At 34.0% G+C, this 20,432-nt stretch overlaps 1 protein-coding gene across 5 annotated transcripts in view; it reads left to right on the top strand.

Moving 5' to 3' along the window:
- LOC127856915 (neo-calmodulin-like) overlaps positions 1-20,432 on the top strand; it is a 124,282-nt gene that overhangs the window by 30,884 nt on the left and 72,966 nt on the right. Inside the window, exons 2-8 of one of the 5 annotated variants that reach the window (XM_052393105.1) lie at positions 13,886-13,931; positions 14,775-14,819; positions 15,969-16,112; positions 16,404-16,466; positions 16,791-16,887; positions 17,882-17,982; positions 19,179-19,398. In XM_052393105.1, coding sequence (XP_052249065.1) covers positions 13,886-13,931; positions 14,775-14,819; positions 15,969-16,112; positions 16,404-16,466; positions 16,791-16,887; positions 17,882-17,982; positions 19,179-19,210 — 528 coding nt within the window. In that variant the 3' untranslated portion in view covers positions 19,211-19,398. Of the gene's footprint in view, positions 1-13,885; positions 13,932-14,774; positions 14,820-15,968; positions 16,113-16,403; positions 16,467-16,790; positions 16,888-17,881; positions 17,983-19,178; positions 19,399-20,432 lie in introns of those variants that run through there. The other 4 variants (XM_052393103.1, XM_052393104.1, XM_052393107.1 and 1 more) reach the window with 4 other exon arrangements.

Below are 20,432 nucleotides of genomic sequence, written 5' to 3' on the forward strand. Positions count from 1 at the left end.
GTGTAAGTGGATATTTCCGCGTTTCGAAAAGTTAGCGAAATTAAATTGCCAGACATTCTGCGAGCGAAATGTAAGCGAATAACCGGCGTAAAAGTCGTAATGTATCACTTTCACACCTTTCCAAAATGTTCCCAAAATCGCTGTGACCGTCACATAACCATGGGTCGTTTTTGTACTATCAATCCACCCATGTTTTAAATGAACAATTCCTTCTCTCCGATAACATTGAGCTCTGGCGGTAATCGAATTGTTTGATATCGATTATGTATGAAAAAGTATTTACTTTGGGCAATTTTTGAATTGATTGATACCATTTGTCAGTCCTTGCATTGTCGATGTCAATTTTACATTGCATTCTTTAGCTTAATATATACTGTAAAAAATGTCGCGCTGTATTGTGCATGTATTGACCAAAAGAATCCGTTTTTCGTAATTCTTTATGGTTTAATGTTTTTGATATGGTTTAAAGATAGACACTTCTGTCTATTTTCAAAGACACGCAGGTTTCGCATAAAGCTCTGTAACACGTTCCGATATCTTTGGTATATCCGTTGGTTTAAGAAAAGGGCAAGACAACATCTCCATCATTCAATCTCCATCATGCTCGCATACTTTTAGAAGGACATTAAATCGTAGATTAAACATGATACGGACGGCGTCTTCAGTCTTTAATCGGTTGATTTATCATCAGTCCTTTAACTCGTTTTCTGATGACATGAACACTTAGTTTAGGAGGTTCAAACACGTCTTAATGTATTTACCTATTGTGGCAAACGAGGTTTGGAAGTAAATGCCGAGTAAACAAAAGCTTCAGTCGTTAAAACACGAACTCGAGTAGAAATACCAAAGAAATTGGCCTTATGACATTATATAATTACAAACTATTGACACTTATTATTAGGAGTAGTGCACATGAAGGGTTCAGCTTAATTATCAGCATGTGGTCGGATAGGCAAGGCAGCCATGCAACGAATCGTTATGATGTTAATACATTCTAAGGAGTCACTACATGTATTGCTTTGCAGTGGTTTAGTATCTGCGAGATTTACTTACTCTTGTGCACTTTGCGTTTTGTGCGAATCGAATGACATCAAACGGGTACACCTGAAATTTTGTAAATCAGTATAACTAAAGGTTATAAACCAAGAATTGGTAACGCGGTTATTTTACAATTTTACAGAGTTTGGACGGTATCCTAGTTAATTTTACATATAATTATAGTTATATATATTTTATATTCAGAAAAATGGTATTAAACAGCATGCTATACATAACTCGATTTATACGAGAACGGATACAACTCATAGACAAGTTTTTACATTCACATTACTGTATTGTTACTGCAAAGAAACTTGCAAACTGTAATTACATATTAAATTTAACTTCAATTTTTCATGTTTCATTTTTATTTCATGTTTGAATTTTCTTCGTATTTTTCATTCTTAACCCGTAAATGGTAAATCATTGAAATGTGTCGCATTTATCTAGCCTCCCCAACAGCGACACGATAATTCGTGTTATCAAAAAGAAGTAAATAATACCAATTATCCACTTCACAAACTTAGTCATGGTTTGACAAGTTTAAAAAGTGAAAATGTATAAGTCGTCTTAAGTTCAATAAAAAGAAACACGTTTCATTAAATCGAAATTGAACACATGATTAAATTAATTAGATACGGTTTGTGGCAATCAACGCATACCTTTTTAGAAACAGTATGAAACTGTGGCTGAAATAGTTCAATAAATGCTTTTATTATAACACCTCAGCATTGAGATAGTACTGTATTATTAGTAAAACGAACAATTTAGAACGCAACGACAAGGTATTGGCGTTGTCCTGGATTTGTTTTAGATACATTGCCACTAAAATTTAAAGAAAAACCGGACCTAATAAAGACGTCATTAATGTACAAAGCATAATGATGTTATCACTGCGTACATTTTTCCCATTATATAAAAGCAATGTGCACTCTATTTGAAGGTCACATTGTACAACTGAGGTTAGCTGATTGAATGATATAGATAATATCTTGTATATAATATGTATTGTACTTGCTGGGTGACTCCGATCTCTTTTTGTTACTCGATGTAGTATTGACGATGCATTTTCGTCTGAAATGACCTAAGTTGCCTCCAAAATAACAGAGTTTCGTTTACCTTCAAACGGCTTAACAAATAAGGTTTTCAATGCTAGAATCACAACAACATGTTTTATTTGGACTGATTGATTTCTATGGACATGTTTTTGACATCTGTTTCTCGTTTCCGACATTGTATTTTCATGTTGACATCCAATGCTTTATATTTTTCCCGTATACAGTTTATAAACTTGGAAACAAGCAAGTGCGAATAATAATCCAGTATTAACCATGAGTAAAGCGAGTTACATCTACTATGCGTTAATACTGTTGTAACGTGCGTGCATTTGTCTTTAATGATGCATGGGTATAAAACTTAATCCGATTTAGTTCTACTATGTGTAACATTACGTCTCACAAACGAATAAGATATATGAAAGTGTTTTGTGAAATGCAAACCAAAATCGTGATTTCTGTCACGTAATTACACATTGTTCCTTGATAATACACAGTAACAACTTAAGTTCATTTTTTGTTTTCATCGAGATTTATTTCTGTTGAATATTTTCTAACACAACGCTTGCTAATGTTCATGAAATACAATTTTACAGCGCGGCGGCCGACATTGCCACCACGTCAAAAAGACGTGACTACTCTCTCGATTGTCAAACTCGTTCCAATGGTCCCATGGTCCGTTAAAATTACTCCGCTTTTATACCAATTTCGTTACGTACTCGCCTAATTCGTGACCCACATCTCCAATTTGTATTGCTTAATGTACCTACTAATTGTTTATATGCATTTTGCGAGTCACGATTCTTATATTTTTCTGTTCGTTACATATTACTGAAATATACCTATCGGAATGTCGCTTCTTCCTGCTTAATGTACCTACTAAATGTTTATATGCATTTTGCGAGTCACGATTCTTATATTTTTCTGTTCGTTACATATTACTGAAATATATATATTATCCTTTCATAAAATAAACTCATAATAATAAAATACATTGCATATACATTTTACTGAAATATGCCCATTATAACCCGTTACATTACAGAGCTTCCCCTTTATTTTAATTTTTTTAATATTTTATGATATTAAAAAAATCTTTTAAAATTTTTACTATTAAATTACTAATTTAATGAAGAAAGAAACTAGATTCATATAAACACACACAACTGATGGAGAATTTGCGGATAACAATAAGATTTCCTTGACAAGCGGCTCTGCTGAAATAAATAACATTATTAATTGTTATACAATTTAAATGTCAATCAAAATGTTGTGTAGAACATCATATGTTGATCGTTGGCCATCTGTACATCTGGTGTCGTCCATGTTGTCTTGAAGTTGTAGCTCGCGGCGAATACGATGTTTCATTGAAGTCATTGTCGCCGTCATGAAGATAGGCCGATTGTTGGTTCGTCCGTGGCGATTGGAATGCGTTTGTTGATTCAGATCTGCTTTCCGATGTTTATATTGCGTCGTCGATTGTCGTTCCTGTTTCAATCATCGTCGATGTTGTGGTTTGCGTTGTTGTTTGTACTTTTGTTGATGGCCCCCAGCGTCTTCATTTCTCTCGGGACATTAAGATCTTCTATTGGCTATAATGCTCACGAGGTATTAACTATAGCAGTGTTCTCCTTGATGTCTTAGGCCTCGGAAGTATCATTCCAAATGCGTTATCTACGCACGTCAAACAGTTGAACGGCTGCATCTACTCTATAGTGTTTAACGTCACAAGTATTGTGTCCAGTGTTGTGTCACTTGTTGTCCTTCGAAATCTTCTGGTGTTGGTCTTCTTTTAGCGATAGAACCAGGTATTCACTTTGAGAGTAAACGCCGTGATGTTCCATCCTAAGCATGTTGTTTGTTTCATCTATTCGTTGTGGAAGGCGTTGTCTCGCGAAGTCGCTCTTCTTCGGCGTTGTCTTCAAATCTCGATCTTTTATATGCGTTGTGGTGAAACAAGTATCAGTTGTTCAAAATCATGGCAAACATTTATAAATATCCCCTTAGTTATTGTTAAATATCGTCATGACAACTTACTGTGATATCTTATTCAAAAAAATAAATTCTTTACAACGAAAAATATAAGTCAATTCCTCAAAACATACTTCGGATAAGTACATGACAGTTTGACATCTGACAAGCCGTTTACTTAATATGACCTGTGTACCGCCTTAGGCATCATATGATTACTATTTCGACAATTTGGTATTTTGTCATTTTACGCACGTGCAGCCAGTAAATTTTTGACAGGCGTGCGCCACTTTATTGCACTTGAGTAATGGGTAGTGATAGACGTACCTGTTCATATCATGATTTCATAAACCTCATCTTTACTACTTAAGTTTTGCCGTTGGGCATAGATATATTGACATGTTTGACCTGTGCACTTGTAAAAATGCACAAATATGACACGGCAGACTTTTATATATATGCATTCATAATATAAGAACACGTATCGGTGTACTTCAAAATTCAGGTCTTTGCTCCTAATCGAACTACTCAAATAATTCTTATGCGACATCGCATCTTCTGTCCATAGCGTAATTTGCTTCGATGGCACAGGGATAAATTCTCTTACTCATGAGGACGCTAAGGTTATCAGAACCTCGGGCTCGGTATGTCCGAACGCTGATCAGTCAGCCGTGCTCATAAAATATAATTGTAACCCTTAAACAATTATATTAGAAATTTAATGCGTACATATCATTATATTTTAACTGCGCTATACGCGTCAAATCGCATTAAATTGTTACTTAAAATTACTCAAGACCTTCATTATTACCGATATCCTACATATATTTGCATCAACACAATGACGTATACACATATTTACATAATTTTTTTTTAAGTGTCTGTCCTATTCATATTCGCAATTACCATTACTGTTCTTATTTCCTATTTTCTATCTTTTACAATTCGGAAAACTATTTTTAAATTTCCCAATAATTTTATTTATTCGTCCTCTTGAATTTTCTTTATCATTCTAATAAACAAAATCCGCCTTGTTTTCTTTATTAAAATAATAAACAAAACTGTCTTAAATAATCTAAATTCCTAAATTCTTAATTCTGCCAATGTAAAATACTAGGTAAATTCTTTGAATATTTGTATTATCTCCGAGTTTTTTTAAATTATATTAATAAATAAAACAACCGCCAAAGTTTCTTTATTAAAATAATAAACAAAACTATATAAGATATAATTATTTCCTTGTACGTTTTAATTAAATGGAATTTTACGAAAAATACCAACAATTTAAAATGGATTTGTGCGCAAAAAAACGCACGTTCGTATACAATCTATATTATAATCATACACAATTTATATAAAATTCTTTAAATATTCTCAATGATTTGTTCGCCTCTAATTTCATTATTTCTATAACTCAGAAAATTCTGTAAATTTAAATTACTTTCTTTTTTATTTATTTTATTCTTAATTTCCCGATATTTTAGAAAAACTACAGATCAATGAAAAACTGTATGCTTTTGATACTTGCATAATTTCTTCGTACATGATTAATTATTTCTTTAAACACTTAACTTCGTAAAATTCTTTAAAACAGTTCTGAAAAAGTTCGTTGTCATGACGCTTTTGTTTTACGTTTTATTTCTTACTTTATAAATTTGGCATAAAACCCTGTTTGCCATAATTTATGAAAACACTGACCGTTTTCCATGTTGCGTTGTTTTTTTCACGTTAGCTTGTGCGCGGGCTTTCGGTCAACATGGCGGACTTTTTTTCTCTCTTACAAATAAATAAAATTAATAAATATTTCGAAGAAATCGAAAGACATTGCAATTTTTCTGCAATTAAAGTATTTGATGGAGTATATTGAATGCCCTTAGGAAGTGATGAACGTTAATTCGCAGTATATATTGACTAAAAATCGGTTTTCTTCACTGTGCAATACAACAATGGATAACGATGAGAGATCGGAAACGGAATTTTCGCAGCGCAATCAGAATGCATGGGGAAATGGTACTTTCGAGACAGTCCGGAACAGCAAACGACAACGTGTGGTCACCGGAGATGAATCAAATTTCAAAAAATTGTGTGTTGATGATAAACTGTCACTACTACTTTCGAAAATGTCAACAAACGAATCGAACATGGTCGACATCGGGCGTAAAATCGACAGTGTGCTACAACTCGGCTGCAAAGTAAGTGAAATTGAAAAAACGCTAGAATATCAGGACAGTAGAATAACCTTACTTGAGTACAAGTCCGTAGATGCTGAAGCAAGATCCCGTAGAAACAATCTCATTTTCGGTGGGTTCCCCGAACTCATGGGTGAAGAGTGTTGCGATGCAATCAAGACATTTCTACGTGACACTATGCGGATCCGCGATCACATTGTTATTGATAGGGCCCATAGACTCGGAATGTTCAAACGGAACCAACAGCGACGCATAATATTCCGATTTCGTGACTATACCGACACTGAACATATTCTGCCCAATGCAACACAACTGAAAAACACTCATTTTAGTGTCAACCGTGATTATCCACAAGAAATATCCAATGCACGCAAATCCCTGTGGCCCGAATATAAAACACTAAAAAGCCAGAACCCAGAAAGTAAAGTACGAATCGTCTTTCCAGCCAAACTCATGATTGGGAAAAAAGTTATCCGTGTTTATTTCCCAAAATGGAACACTGTTATGAAAGGAAGCCGTCTAAATACTACAACTATACCTCAAAATCCACCCACACAAAATTTCAACAATACTACCGGATCAGTACCACGAGTTCCGCGTGCAAATATGAGTGACGCGACACAGATGGGCTGCACAGGGGGTGCTCCGAATCACGACAATGAACAAACGTGCCGACCTTCCCTCGTCAGCGTCACAGAGCAAAATTATTCCGGTGGTCCAATAAGCAGTGACCACTCGCGATTTCCAGATACGGTGATGTCCCCAAGACCTCCCATTGAGCCAGTTCGACGGAGCAGCCCGAGCCCTCGCCGCCAACGCAGAGGACGATCACACAGTCGAACGCGTGTCCCAATAGGCCGACGGGCTCACGCACCATCTCCACAGGATCGGACCCGCATTAAGGCAACTAATCAATCACCCGCACAGGCGCTTAGTCAGTTTACCAGGCCATGGGACGAGCGCGATCCAACCACGGCCGGAAATGACCGCACACCCAACTAGGAAAATGTGAGGAACGATACTCCGGACATAATAGCAGATTGTGCCAGTAAGCTAAAAATCGCTTCCCTTAATATTCGGGGCCTTAAACACAGACTCAAATTTCCAGAATTTATTGACTTTATTTATAGTTATGATATAATTTGTATTACTGAGACACACTTGGATAACACTGATATTATAGATGTTCCTAACTATACATTTATAGCCAAAAACAGAACTCAAACCTACCTGAGGAAATCTGGTGGAATAGGTGTTTTCGTAAAAAATGACATTCTACATGGGACAGAAACTAAAAAATCTAATAGTGAATATGTTTTATGGCTTAGATTTCCAAAATTTTAACTAACACAGACGATGACATTATGTTAGGTGTGCTTTATGTTCCACCAGAAAAATCTAAATTCCTCAATGATGATGATTTTCTACAATTAGACCACGAACTAAGCATTACGTGTAGCGAATTTAAACACACAATTCTTTTAGGAGACATGAATGCCAGAACAGCCACCCTCCCCGATTTTACATGTATTGATGATTTCTGTGCAGATATACAGGGTATCGATCCCGACACCCGAAGTACACTTAACAAGTCCCATATCTTAACCAAATGTAATGTACCCCTGTCCAGAAAATCTGTGGATAAAAAAACCAATAGTAACGGATTAGCACTTGTCGATATTTGTCGTAATAACAATCTGTTTATCCTAAACGGTCGAATGGGCACGGATAAAGACACTGGTCAATTTACTTACCGGAATAGCTCAGTTATCGACTATGCCATTGCCACTGCTGAATGTTTTGTGTTTTTAACCGAGTTCGGGATTATCGAGACGGATTCGCTGTTTTCCGATGGTCACGCTATAATTAAATTTACCGTATCGAGCAAAATTAAAGTAACACCGCCACACAAGCAGAAATTGCATAAAGATAACACAAGCGCAAAATGGAAACAAAATTTAGCGAGCAGTTTTATTAATACTATTAACGAAGAGAATATTGACCACATTAAATATCTGTGTGATGTTTGCCCTTGTGCACCATCATCGATTGATGAAATAACTAACACTATTACCGTAATTATGCAAAATGCCGCTGCCGAAACTTTCCCCAAACAATGTTCATACAATCATGCATTTAAAAGGCCATGGTTTGGTATTAAATGTAAACAAGCACAAACTTGCTATTATGAAGCCAAAAACATATATAAATGTGAGCGGTCGTTATCAAATAAGATTTGTTACAAAATGCTAGTAAGAATTACAAGAGAACTATGAATTATTTTAATAACCAATATAAATTTAAAAATGCACAAACATTACGTACAATGCACTCGAAGAGCCCCAAAGAATATTGGAAATATATACATAGAATTGGCGCTAAAACATCTAAGAAATCACCGAGTTTGGATTCGCTCTATAATCATTTTAAAAACATAAATTGTAATGATAGCACCGAAAACAATGAGTTAAACTTAAGTACAAGTGAACCGGTATCGTACGACACGCTGGAATTAAACAGGCCTATCACCGAGACCGAAATTGAAGCGAATATTCAACGCCTTAAAAATTCAAAAGCAGCTGGGCCTAGTGATAACATACTAAATGAATATATAAAAAATACTAAACACATGTTTCTTGCTATTTATGTTAAGTTGTTCAACATGATACTTGATACTGTTCATATGCCTAATAGCTGGCTTGAAGGCACAATTTATGCTATCTACAAAAATAAAGGGGACCGCAGCGACCCTAATACCTATTGGCCCATAACATTATTAAGTTGTTTTGGAAAACTCTTCACGTCAATTTTAAATGAGAGACTTAACAAATTTTTGGAATCGAATGAAATTTTAAACGAAAATCAGGCAGGTTTTAGAAAAAATCACTCTTGTTTGGACCACATATTTGTTCTTCAATCTTTAATCGAAACCCTGCGCAAAAATAAAAAGAAGTTGTACTGTGCCTTTATAGATTTCTCTCAGGCTTTCGACAAAGTGTGGAGAAATGGACTCTGGTTAAAGCTGCTATCAAGCTCCGTTACAGGAAAAATATTTAATGTTATTTTTAACATGTACCAAAATATCAAATCTTGTGTTTCCCTAGACCATAGCTCGTCTCCGTTCTTCCCATGCGAAAACGGCGTTCGGCAAGGTGAAAATCTTTCACCGATCCTTTTTTCTATATTTTTAAATGACCTTGAGAGCCATATTATTATACGCGAAGGTAAAGGTGTTGAAATACCTGATCCATCTAGTGCTTATCTCTGGCTGAAGCTACTTGTTTTGTTATACGCCGACGACACTATAATTCTGACAGACGATGAAAAAGATTTTCAAAGAAGTTTAAATGCATTTGATGAATACTGCACGCAATGGAAACTCAATGCAAACACTAATAAAACAAAAATAATCATATTTGGGGCTAGAAACATCGCGCCCTATAAATTTTACATTGGCAGAAATGAAATCGAAATTGTTAAGCAATACAAATACCTTGGTGTCATATTTTCGGCTAACGGTTCATTTCTAAGCGCACGCCAACAAAATATCGAACAAGCTAAAAAAGCAATGCATTTACTTTACATCCGTGCAAATAATTCAGATCTGCCACTAGATTTAACATTAAAACTTTTTGATCATACTATTGTACCAATACTGACATATGGCTGTGAAATATGGGGTTACGAAAATTAAGACATTATAGAACGAGTACATAGAGAATTCCTAAGAAAAATTACTATGTCACGTAAAAGTACTCCGTCATATATGCTATACGGTGAACTTGGTAGATATCCGCTACATGTCACTATTTACAGCAAAATGATAGGCTTTTGGAGTAGAACTCTTTTAGGAAATTACAATAAATATTCTAAAAAAATGTATATTAACCTTATCAACAACAACTCGCGTAACTTTAAATGGATATCTAAAATTAAACAAATATTGGATACGACAGGCAAATCGATCGTGTGGCATGAACAAAACTCGCCCAGTATGAAATCACTATCATTACAAGTTAAACGTGTACTCATTGATCAATACATTCAGCAGTGGCATGTAGACTTGAACCAATCAAACAAAGGAAAATTTTATAATTTATTTAAAAACAATTTTGAATTTGAGAATTACCTTAAGCTTCTTCCTAAATCTAAGTATGTACCTATATTAAAGCTACGCACCGCTAATCATCATTTCCCAATCGAAACTGGCAGATGGAACGGCACACCCGAACTAAATAGACTGTGCACTTTATGTAATGAAGGCTATATCGGCAATGAAGAACATTACATTTTAAACTGCACCCACTTTACTACCGCTAGAATCGATATAAATATGTTCTCAAAACCTGTTCCTACTGTTAATAAACTCAAATATATAATGACCACAGAAAATGTTGATTACCTACATAGATTTAGTAAATTCGCTAACACCCTTTTAAGAAACATCAAATAATTCGCCCTTTATCCTAGTTGTGTGTGTCCGAACATATATAAAATTGAAGTGTAAATTGTATTGTTAATTGTTTTGTGAATTGTATTGTGAATTGTATTGTGAATTGTGTTGTAAATTTTATAGATGTTTGTATACAAGTAAAAAAATACAACGCTATTTTGTTCCTTGCATTATCCCACTAACCATTGTTTTTCTGTTTGTTTTTTGTTGTTGTAATTTTTTGTCTATTTGTTTTTGTCTCTTGTACCTGTATTTTGACGGTACGCCGTTAACCGCGAAGCACATGTGCATTGAAATATTGTATAACTTCACATATATTGTTCCTCTTACTGCATACTTGTATGCCTGAGATGTAAATAAAGTTGTGTTCTGTTCTGTTCTTCTTGTGATTCCGTATAGTGTTGTTTGTACTCCGTTTTCCATGTCGCGTTGGTTTTTTCCCTGTTGGTCGTTAAAATGAGTGGCACTTCTGGTTCATCCTGGCACTGCGCACCATAAAATGTACTGTGTCACGTAATTACACATTGTTCCTTGATAATACACAGTAACAACTAAAGTTCATTTTTTGTTTTCATCGAGATTTATTTCTGTTGAATATTTTCTAACACAACGCTAGCTAATGTTCATGAAATACAATTTTACAGCGCGGCGGCCGACATGGCCACCACGTCAAAAAGACGTGACTACTCTCTCGATTGTCAAACTCGTTCCAATGGTCCCATGGTCCGTTAAAATTACTCCGCTTTTATACCAATTTCGTTACGTACTCGCCTAATTCGTGACCCACGCCTGTCATCAAGTAATGGGCGTCAAACGTGTGCATACCGGACTTTTACGCCTTTGTACTCGCGGGTCTCCATTTAATTTGACATCTCCAATTTGTATTGCTTAATGTACCTACTAATTGTTTATATGCATTTTGCGAGTCACGATTCTTATATTTTTCTGTTCGTTACATATTACTGAAATATACCTATCGGAATGTCGCTTCTTCCTGCTTAATGTACCTACTAATTGTTTATATGCATTTTGCGAGTCACGATTCTTATATTTTTCTGTTCGTTACATATTACTGAAATATATCTATTATCCTTTCATAAAATAAACTCATAATAATAAAATACATTGCATATACATTTTACTGAAATATGCCCATTATAACCCGTTACATTACATTTCTTTCTCAATTCTTGATTAAAAAACAAAATAAATAAATAAAGGCAATTTTACACAACACAATACAAGTAGTTCTTTGGATCCCAAGACGTTTGGTTACATATATTTTAAACACACACTATGGGTCTTCGGGGAATTGTATTTCATGGAAAGTTATTTATAAAAAATACGAAGTACAGTAATCTAAATCACTCTTATATGTATTGTTTGCTTAAGCGTAAAATTTTATAAATATGTATTAGTTCGAGTACTTTATATAAAGTGTAAGAACTGCTCAGAGACGTGTGATTTGATGTTTATCCAATAATAATGTGACAAAAACAGAAATATGTATCGTTCACTCTTTTTGCAATTGCATATCACAAGTTACCATATCTGAAGTCAATGTCGCATACAAGTAATAAACACATAAAGCGAATTAGATGTATAAAACCTTATCTGGAAGACTTAAAGTATATTTGATCGTTCTTTAAACGCGTATGTATCTATGAAGCACACATTTAAGTTAAGGCAATTATCGTATGCATGTTTCTATAGATAAGTATGATTCCTAGTGAGGCATTAATTGTCATTTTGCACGTCAGCTGCCTGATACCCTTTATCTTTGCAGTCGTGTTCCATATCGTTGATTTGAATACACTTATCGGAATAAACTGTTATTCGAGGTCTTTAATTTCACGTCAACATGACACAGGCAGCAAATATATGCGTATACTTAAGCGGACAATCAATAAATATTATATATAAAATAAAAACAACCTGGTTGATTGCTTCTGCTAGTTCAGCTCCATTATAATTGTGAAATTGGCTTAGGATTTAGAAACGATCGCTTGATGCTGTTGACATCAAACAATTTAGAATATAAATCGGAAAACATTCGGCGAATATATTTTACATGTTTTCTATAAAAATATGACACGTTCTCTATAAATAAACTTCACTTAGTTATTTTGATTAGGGTGAAAGTGTATTATATATTTTCTCCTACATTCACTGCAGTTGTTTATTCACCCGATTATTAGATTACTAAGGGTGGTTATTGATAGATGAGATACCGTTTTTTCTAGATACGACCTATGGTCTTGTATATCCCCGTTTGAAGAACATTTCTCATACCTTTAACCACTAATGTAAACGGTGAAAAGGATAAAATTGTCCGAGCGTTCGATCTCTGAGTTCTTGCACACTGTGTTATAAATAGGACCATGCATTCAACTTCATAAATACATTGTCTCTTTCAGATGCAGTTGGAATTTGACTTTGTATTTTGGAATGATGCATACATGAAAAGTTACAATCAATATCCTAATGTTTGGAATAGGTTTGAGATTCGCGACCATGTGATAACAATTGGAATAGTCCATCAATAATTGTTTTCAGTTATCTTTGTATCTTGTTTGTAATTTAATGACGATTGTGTTACTGTCACGACTTTTATGTGAACCATTTTATTAGATAACTGATTTTAGATATAAATGTATATATCTTCATCTTTGCATCCGAAAATGCGCAAGGTTTATTTGATAATGGTTGCTACAATCATGTTCACCTATCAAGGTGTACGACGGTGTTTTAAGAGCGTTTGTGTATTGTGTGTTACTGTTTTTGTTGTCGATTGGATCGCATGTTTATGTTACGAAATATAATTTAAAAGTGAAAACACATATGGTTCGATCAAGGCCAATTTACTTTGAATTTTTACCTTTAAGCACGTCGGGAATTGATGACTCAATACAAAGACATTTTAGTGAAAACGCACTTATTTTTTCTTGCGAATTAAAAGCATTCTAAAGTATGCCTATTAGTTTTGTTTTAGAACAAAATGGGTATCCATAACTTCAGATGTCGTTTTATTAGAAACTTAGAATGTGTTTCAGTAAAGTTTAAAACAACTTTAAGTACAACTTGAGGTATATACATATTACAAGCATTAAGTCCTTCGTAGGTAAAAATTGTTAAAATGTATGTTCACAAAAATTGATTTTCATTTTATTATTACACAGGCTACACGTAAGGACTCTGGCAAAGACAAGCGTGTATTAGAGAATGGTATGTATTATATTTGAAACGGTAATTACATAAACGTTAAACAGATTAATTGTCGCGTCAAGAATATGACCAGTTAAATATTAAACCCATTGTTTGTATATTCCGAAACTCTAGTAGTCGATTATGAGCAAATGCTTGAACTTAATTCAAAAGTCGGACCTTTTGTTCGTTGGCTCTTTCTGGGTGTGCATTATTCTAGTTTACAGTGTTCTTATGCTTTAAAAATATCGAACAAATGTGCACATGGTCAATTTGTGTCTACCAAAGCAGTGGTTGGTACACTCGCTTATCACTTAGACGACCCGGGTTCAATTCCCGTTTTCGGCAGCATGTGAGTTTTAATGCTTATCATACCGGATTGTTAATGTTTCCTCAGAGTACTCCACTACATTCCATCCACAACACAACACCGCACCAGAATTGAATACAAAATCAGTAACAACGAAATAGCTGGAAATGGAAGCTATATCTTCAAATCCGTCTATTTTTTTATGACTCTATTAAGTTAATTATGTAGAAGTGCCAAGACACACTCTCGGACCACACATAGTGTAATCTCTGTCTCGGAAAGGACCTCAAATAACTCGAAATACACACTCACTTGGATCGATCCACAAGAAAATCAAAACATAGCTCTTATAGAAGAACCGATCTTACTTAAATAAGGCGAACGGCATGAAAAGGCTCCGGTGTTAAAATGAATTGCATATAAATACAGAAAGTTATTGAACAAATACCATTAAATATTCTTAAACAATCAAATATAAATATAAAATATATCATTGTTTTGATAATATTTGCATTTAAACGTGTGCTATCGCTTATTACAATGCTGCTGTAAAGCAAGCCTGGTTTCCGGAGATGCTTCGGACAAAAGTAGTGAATCAGGCAAGTAATAAGTGGTGCTTTGTTATGATTTTGACACTTTTTACATGTCCGTTTGTATGTCGAGATTCTCATGACATTGTTCACACTATTTATTTTGTTGCTAATGTAAATACAACACCTATATGGTACACACATAATCATATAGCTAATATATATTTTTCCATAGAACAAAACATTCATTTAACGTACTTGCTTCGATTGTTGTCCTTGTCTTATTTTGCATGTATTAAAAAGATCAAAAATAAATCTAAGCGAACGTTATATACATGTTATTATTATATGGTACTTAAATTTGTTTTTTATTATATTTGCAATGGTCTTAAAATTTGATTAAAGTCGTACATAGCCAATAATTTAATGCAGAATAACAACTCAGTGGTTCAGTTTTGTTAATAATAGCACATTCTAATACGCTTAAAAGGTAACAAAACAGATCTAATAGAAATAAAATGGCACATTAAAACAAAAATTGAATTCTCCAGAAATCCTAAATAATTGTAATGTATTTTACTTAAGTAAAACAATGGTCCGTCTTCTTTGACAATTGTTTTTGAGATTCCGCTAGTGTAGTAATGCTTTGGTTTTGCAATTAGTGTATTAACTACATTTGCTTATGTTCATTGTTGCATGACATTTATGTCCATTTCAGAAACAATCGTATGCGATTGTAGCTATACGATAGCACATTAAGGTTTTATATGATACCTAGAAATATTCTTCGATTCCATATTGCCATTTTCACGCATTATAAATACATCTTTATCATGTATCTTGGGTACATTCATACTCAAGACGTAAAATTCCCATCAATTGTCAAAATATGGGCATAGCTTATTCTGAGTTGTTTCATTTGAAATACATGTATGCACGAAGGAATATTCCCATTCTGTGCTTCCCAGAAACTGTTTATTTCTTCGGATACAACAACTTTATTGAGTGCGTTTAAGTTCCAAACATGGACTGCATGTTATGCATTACCTTATAATGTTTATGAAATGTATACTTTTAATAGTAAACATTAATGTGTTTAAGACAAAGATAACTATCTGCAAGCTATACCAACTAAATCAACAAAATACTCTTTGCGCATGTGTGCGATACATCAAGACACATATTCATAACCTTAACGAGTATTTATTACTTCACCAGAAATTCGCGAGTTGTTCCGACTGTTCGACACGAACAACGACCGCTCCATCTCCAGCCAGGAGCTCGGCAAGGCTATGAGGTTCCTGGGTATGACTCCCACAGAACAACAGGTCACCGATGCCATGAGAACACTGGATGTTGATCGTCAGTATATAACATTTCTGACAATTATATTACATGTAAATTAATATATAAGTGGGGTATTTGAAAAACCTTTACTATTTATCACACATAAACGACAAGTCTTGAAAAGGTTTTTCATAGAAAATCATTAAATATAATGCATGTTGAAGTGTAGTGTAAGTTGTGTTAAAGTGTTGTGTAATGTTGTTTGGACTGCATAGTGTTGTAGAAAAATAAATATTTGATTGTTTTTCTCTTGAAATTGTATTTTAGAATTTAATTGTGCTTTTAATGTCCGTGTAATCAACGCAGGAAGCGGAAGAATAGAGTTCCGGGAGTTTCACGCCTTCATGCAGAAAGAAATGGATAAAATCAGTAAGTTACAATAGAGCAGACACTTATATTCTATCGCTAAATCGACCTTTACATTTCCGCTGTTTAGAGGGTCCATAAAGCTAATTGTATCTTTAATAAGAATATAACCAAAGCTATAATGACTAGCATATGCTTCAATGGAAAGAAAACAGTCAATTTCAAAATAGCCAGTGACGAACGAAGCAAATTAACATTTTCGCACTTTTTACCGCGTAAGTTGATCTTTTATATACAATGATTTAGAATAAAGTATAAATATTAGTATGACGTTCGGTAACAAAGGCGTTCTAAGGTTTCTTAAAAGTACATTTGGTAATATTTTAGATGACAGTTCATTCGCAAACAACGGCGAAACTGTCCGGTCAGCATTTCGAACATTTGACAGAGATGGTAATGGCTACATTGATCAGAATGAATTGAGGTAAATTTAAGAACATTTTGGAAAGAGTAGAGATATTAAACGTATTTTTGTAGAAGCTTAATGGAAAACGCCGACAAGGACAACAGATGATGGTTTGTCCGAGGAATGGGGCGCGATCAATTAATCAACACAGTAGTTAAATTGGAGAATACATAATGCACAACATTTTAGAGACTATACATTTTCAACTGCCCAAACATATCAAATGCTCAAATTTCATTTAGTAGAGATCACTTACTTATTGAGGCCATTCTCTTAAGACATATGACGGGCGATGCCATCATACTTACCTAAATTGGGTCACCAGTTTACACTTGGTGCCCTAAAAAAGTCATACAATGTCTCATTCTTTAATTGTCTGTAATAGTGTTTAACAGACCTAGACGGCGATGCAGAAATAAGCTATTTTAATGAGATAACAGTGAGTGAAAATCACGATGCATTACAGGTTGATGTTCCTTTTCTTGCCACAAACTGCTGAACTTTAAAAACAGTTCATTGAAATGATGCTTTATTGGCTGATGTCCCTTTTATTTCCATAAACTGCTGAACTTAAACATAAATTTACAGAAATGTTGAATTGTTGGTTGATGTTCCTTTTATTGCCATAAACTGCTGAACTTTAAAATACATTTACAGCAATGTTACATTATTAGTTGATGTTAATTTTATTGCCATAAACTGCTGAACCTAAAATTAAATGTACAGAAATGTTGCATTATCAGTTGATGTTCCTTTTATTACCACAAACTGCTGAATTTTAAAATAATTTAATTGGTATTCTTTTAATGTCTTGAAATATAAGACAACCAGCCGATAACAAATAATCGTTCATCTAAGTAATTTGATCTTGTTTAAATGACCGCTGCACAGCAGGATTCATTTTACTCATATACATTATATCATGGTAATTTGGTTGAATCAGACGCGCTTTACATTGAAGTCATCAAACTAGGGAACTATTGTTCTCTCTTTCTGTTACTATTGTCAACAGAGTAGCGATGAAAAATCTTGGTGAGGCCCTAACGGACAAGGAACTAGACGATATGATGAGACAGGCGGATATAGACGGAGACGGCAAAATAAACTACGAAGGTAAAATGAAAATATGTGACACATTATGTTTAGAACGAAGATTCTTCATATTATGCATAAACCTTCGGTTTTTATAAACAAAAACACTGTTATGGGGTTATTAATTCATTTCACCCAATGGCTTTTTAACGTTTTACAAATGTATATTTCCAACTTATTGGACGGTGTGGATTCGCTCATTTTGTACGAATCGCTCAATTGTATCCGGGTCAAAATACAACCGTTTGGATGCCATTTTATCGCGGTTTCATTTTCAGAGTATTGTTATATGAAAATCTTCATGTAAGAAACTTTTGACTTTATTATATATTCCCTTTTAAAGGGACTGTCAACCACGACGACGAAGAAAAGAAAAGTTGTTATATACTGTATTTTTCACAATTATAAGTTTATATTGATAAAAATACCACGACTGGTATATAACATTACTTGAAAAAAGTTAATATTTTCAGTATATTCGGTAATAAAATTTCGCGTTGTGAAATCGAAAGTACATTGAGAAAATAGGTGACATAGCGATATACACACTATAAATAATGCAAGTATAGTGATCATTTTAAAAATAAAATATATACAATTCACTACGCATGCACAATTTTGCATTTCTGGGTTTACCACGTGAAGATGATGATCAATCTACTGGCGTTATTTATAGTTAACTGGTAGTTACCCAGTAAAATGTATTGCCGAATATACTGAAAATATGAAAACTCAACAACTTTTTTCAAGTAATTTAATATACCAGTCGTGATATTATAATCAATATAAGCTTATAATTGTAAAACGTCGTCGCGGTTGACAGTCCCTTTAAATCTTCTTTTATGTAAGTATTCTGAAAAAAGTAAATAGACGGGATTTTCTAGCATAAGAGGACTTCTAAACTCCAGTGATCCGATCGTACCGGTATTAAAGTCATATAATTATGTAGGCTATAGCTGCAAATTTTCTTTCTATTCCTTTTTAAAATGAAGTAAATCATTAAAATAAGTTATTAGTACTTTAAAATTGCACCTCATGTCTCCTAAATGACACAGCGCGTCCTCCTGCCGAATGACGTCACTTTGGCAAAGCACTGAATCACAACAAAACTATTGGTTTAACAATAAACTATATTTAACAGTCTATGTATTAATGCTAGATTTCGTTGAACTAGTTTATTTATCTGCTATTCATTGTTTCCATTTCTCTTTTTTCAGAATTTGTGAAGATTTGGTGTGAGGCAACGTAAATAGTAATTTTTAGTGTGCAATATATTATTTGAGACTGTTTGATAAACATTTTCATTTTATTTGATTGCAAAATGTGCATGCTATATTTTGATATTTACACACGTCATTCAAAGAACTATTTTAGACTCATAATTGAATACGTTAATACAAATATATTATTTATACACAATAAACATTGTCATATCAATTTGTTTGTTATTGTGTTGCCATTTATAAAGCTAGATTTCAATGAATGTCTGCAGACCGCATCATGTAGATGTTAAGCCCATTCACAGGGTATTCAACACATTGTAATATTTGTCCACCATAAAATAACATTTGATCCAACTAAAAAGCAGCTACTGATTGCAGTTTGTCTCTGCGGACTGAAATTGATAAGATTGATACGAGCTAGACGATGTAACCTGAAGGAAATTATTAGCCTGGTTTTGTTGTTTTTGAAAATATCATCTTAATACTTTCCCTACTAGTACACACGTTTATTTGAATAACACTCAGCGATGACGTCAGCTTTGAAACTAAGAGCAAAATTGAACGATTTTTTCTGAAAACGACTTTTCATATGACATACCAAATAAAAAAATATGTGTATGAAGCTTTCAGAGAACACGACTTTTAATTTGTCATGAAAGTCGATATATAATAAGTCATCCTTCCTCGGGCGTGGTCAATTGTTTGCCCAGGGAATTTGACAAACTCAATAGGATAAAATTATGCAATATTAAATGCCAACTATAATTGGGCGTTTTCTTATAAGATAAACGTGTTTTTATCGTATTTCTATAAAGCATGTATTCTTCCTTTGATACCTTTGGTACTCCAACAGTTTCGACTTCAAAGACAAGATTGGAACACGCTTTTGAACATAATATCAAACCTCTTTTACTAAGGTTTCAAAATTAGAAATCAGTTTTTTCCATTCTTATTGATCACGTTTAAATATTCTGGATACCGGAATGATTGGAAATCAACCATTTTAAAGACGAATTCGCATGCATCCTTCATTTACCTGTTATATACCCATAGGTTAAGGTGGAGATTCAATTGACGTAGGATGCCACACGACACACGACGACACACGCCGGGGAGCCATCAAACTGGCATAACAAGGACGACAAGAACAACGATGATGTTCATTTATAACAGCGACAATTAGTTTAAAAAATTATAGTTAAATGTTATGTGTCCCATTGCATAAGAATAATGTTCATAGATATGCAT

Source organism: Dreissena polymorpha, chromosome 14 (assembly GCF_020536995.1).
Source record: "Dreissena polymorpha isolate Duluth1 chromosome 14, UMN_Dpol_1.0, whole genome shotgun sequence".
Classification (NCBI taxonomy): Eukaryota; Metazoa; Mollusca; class Bivalvia; order Myida; family Dreissenidae; genus Dreissena; species Dreissena polymorpha.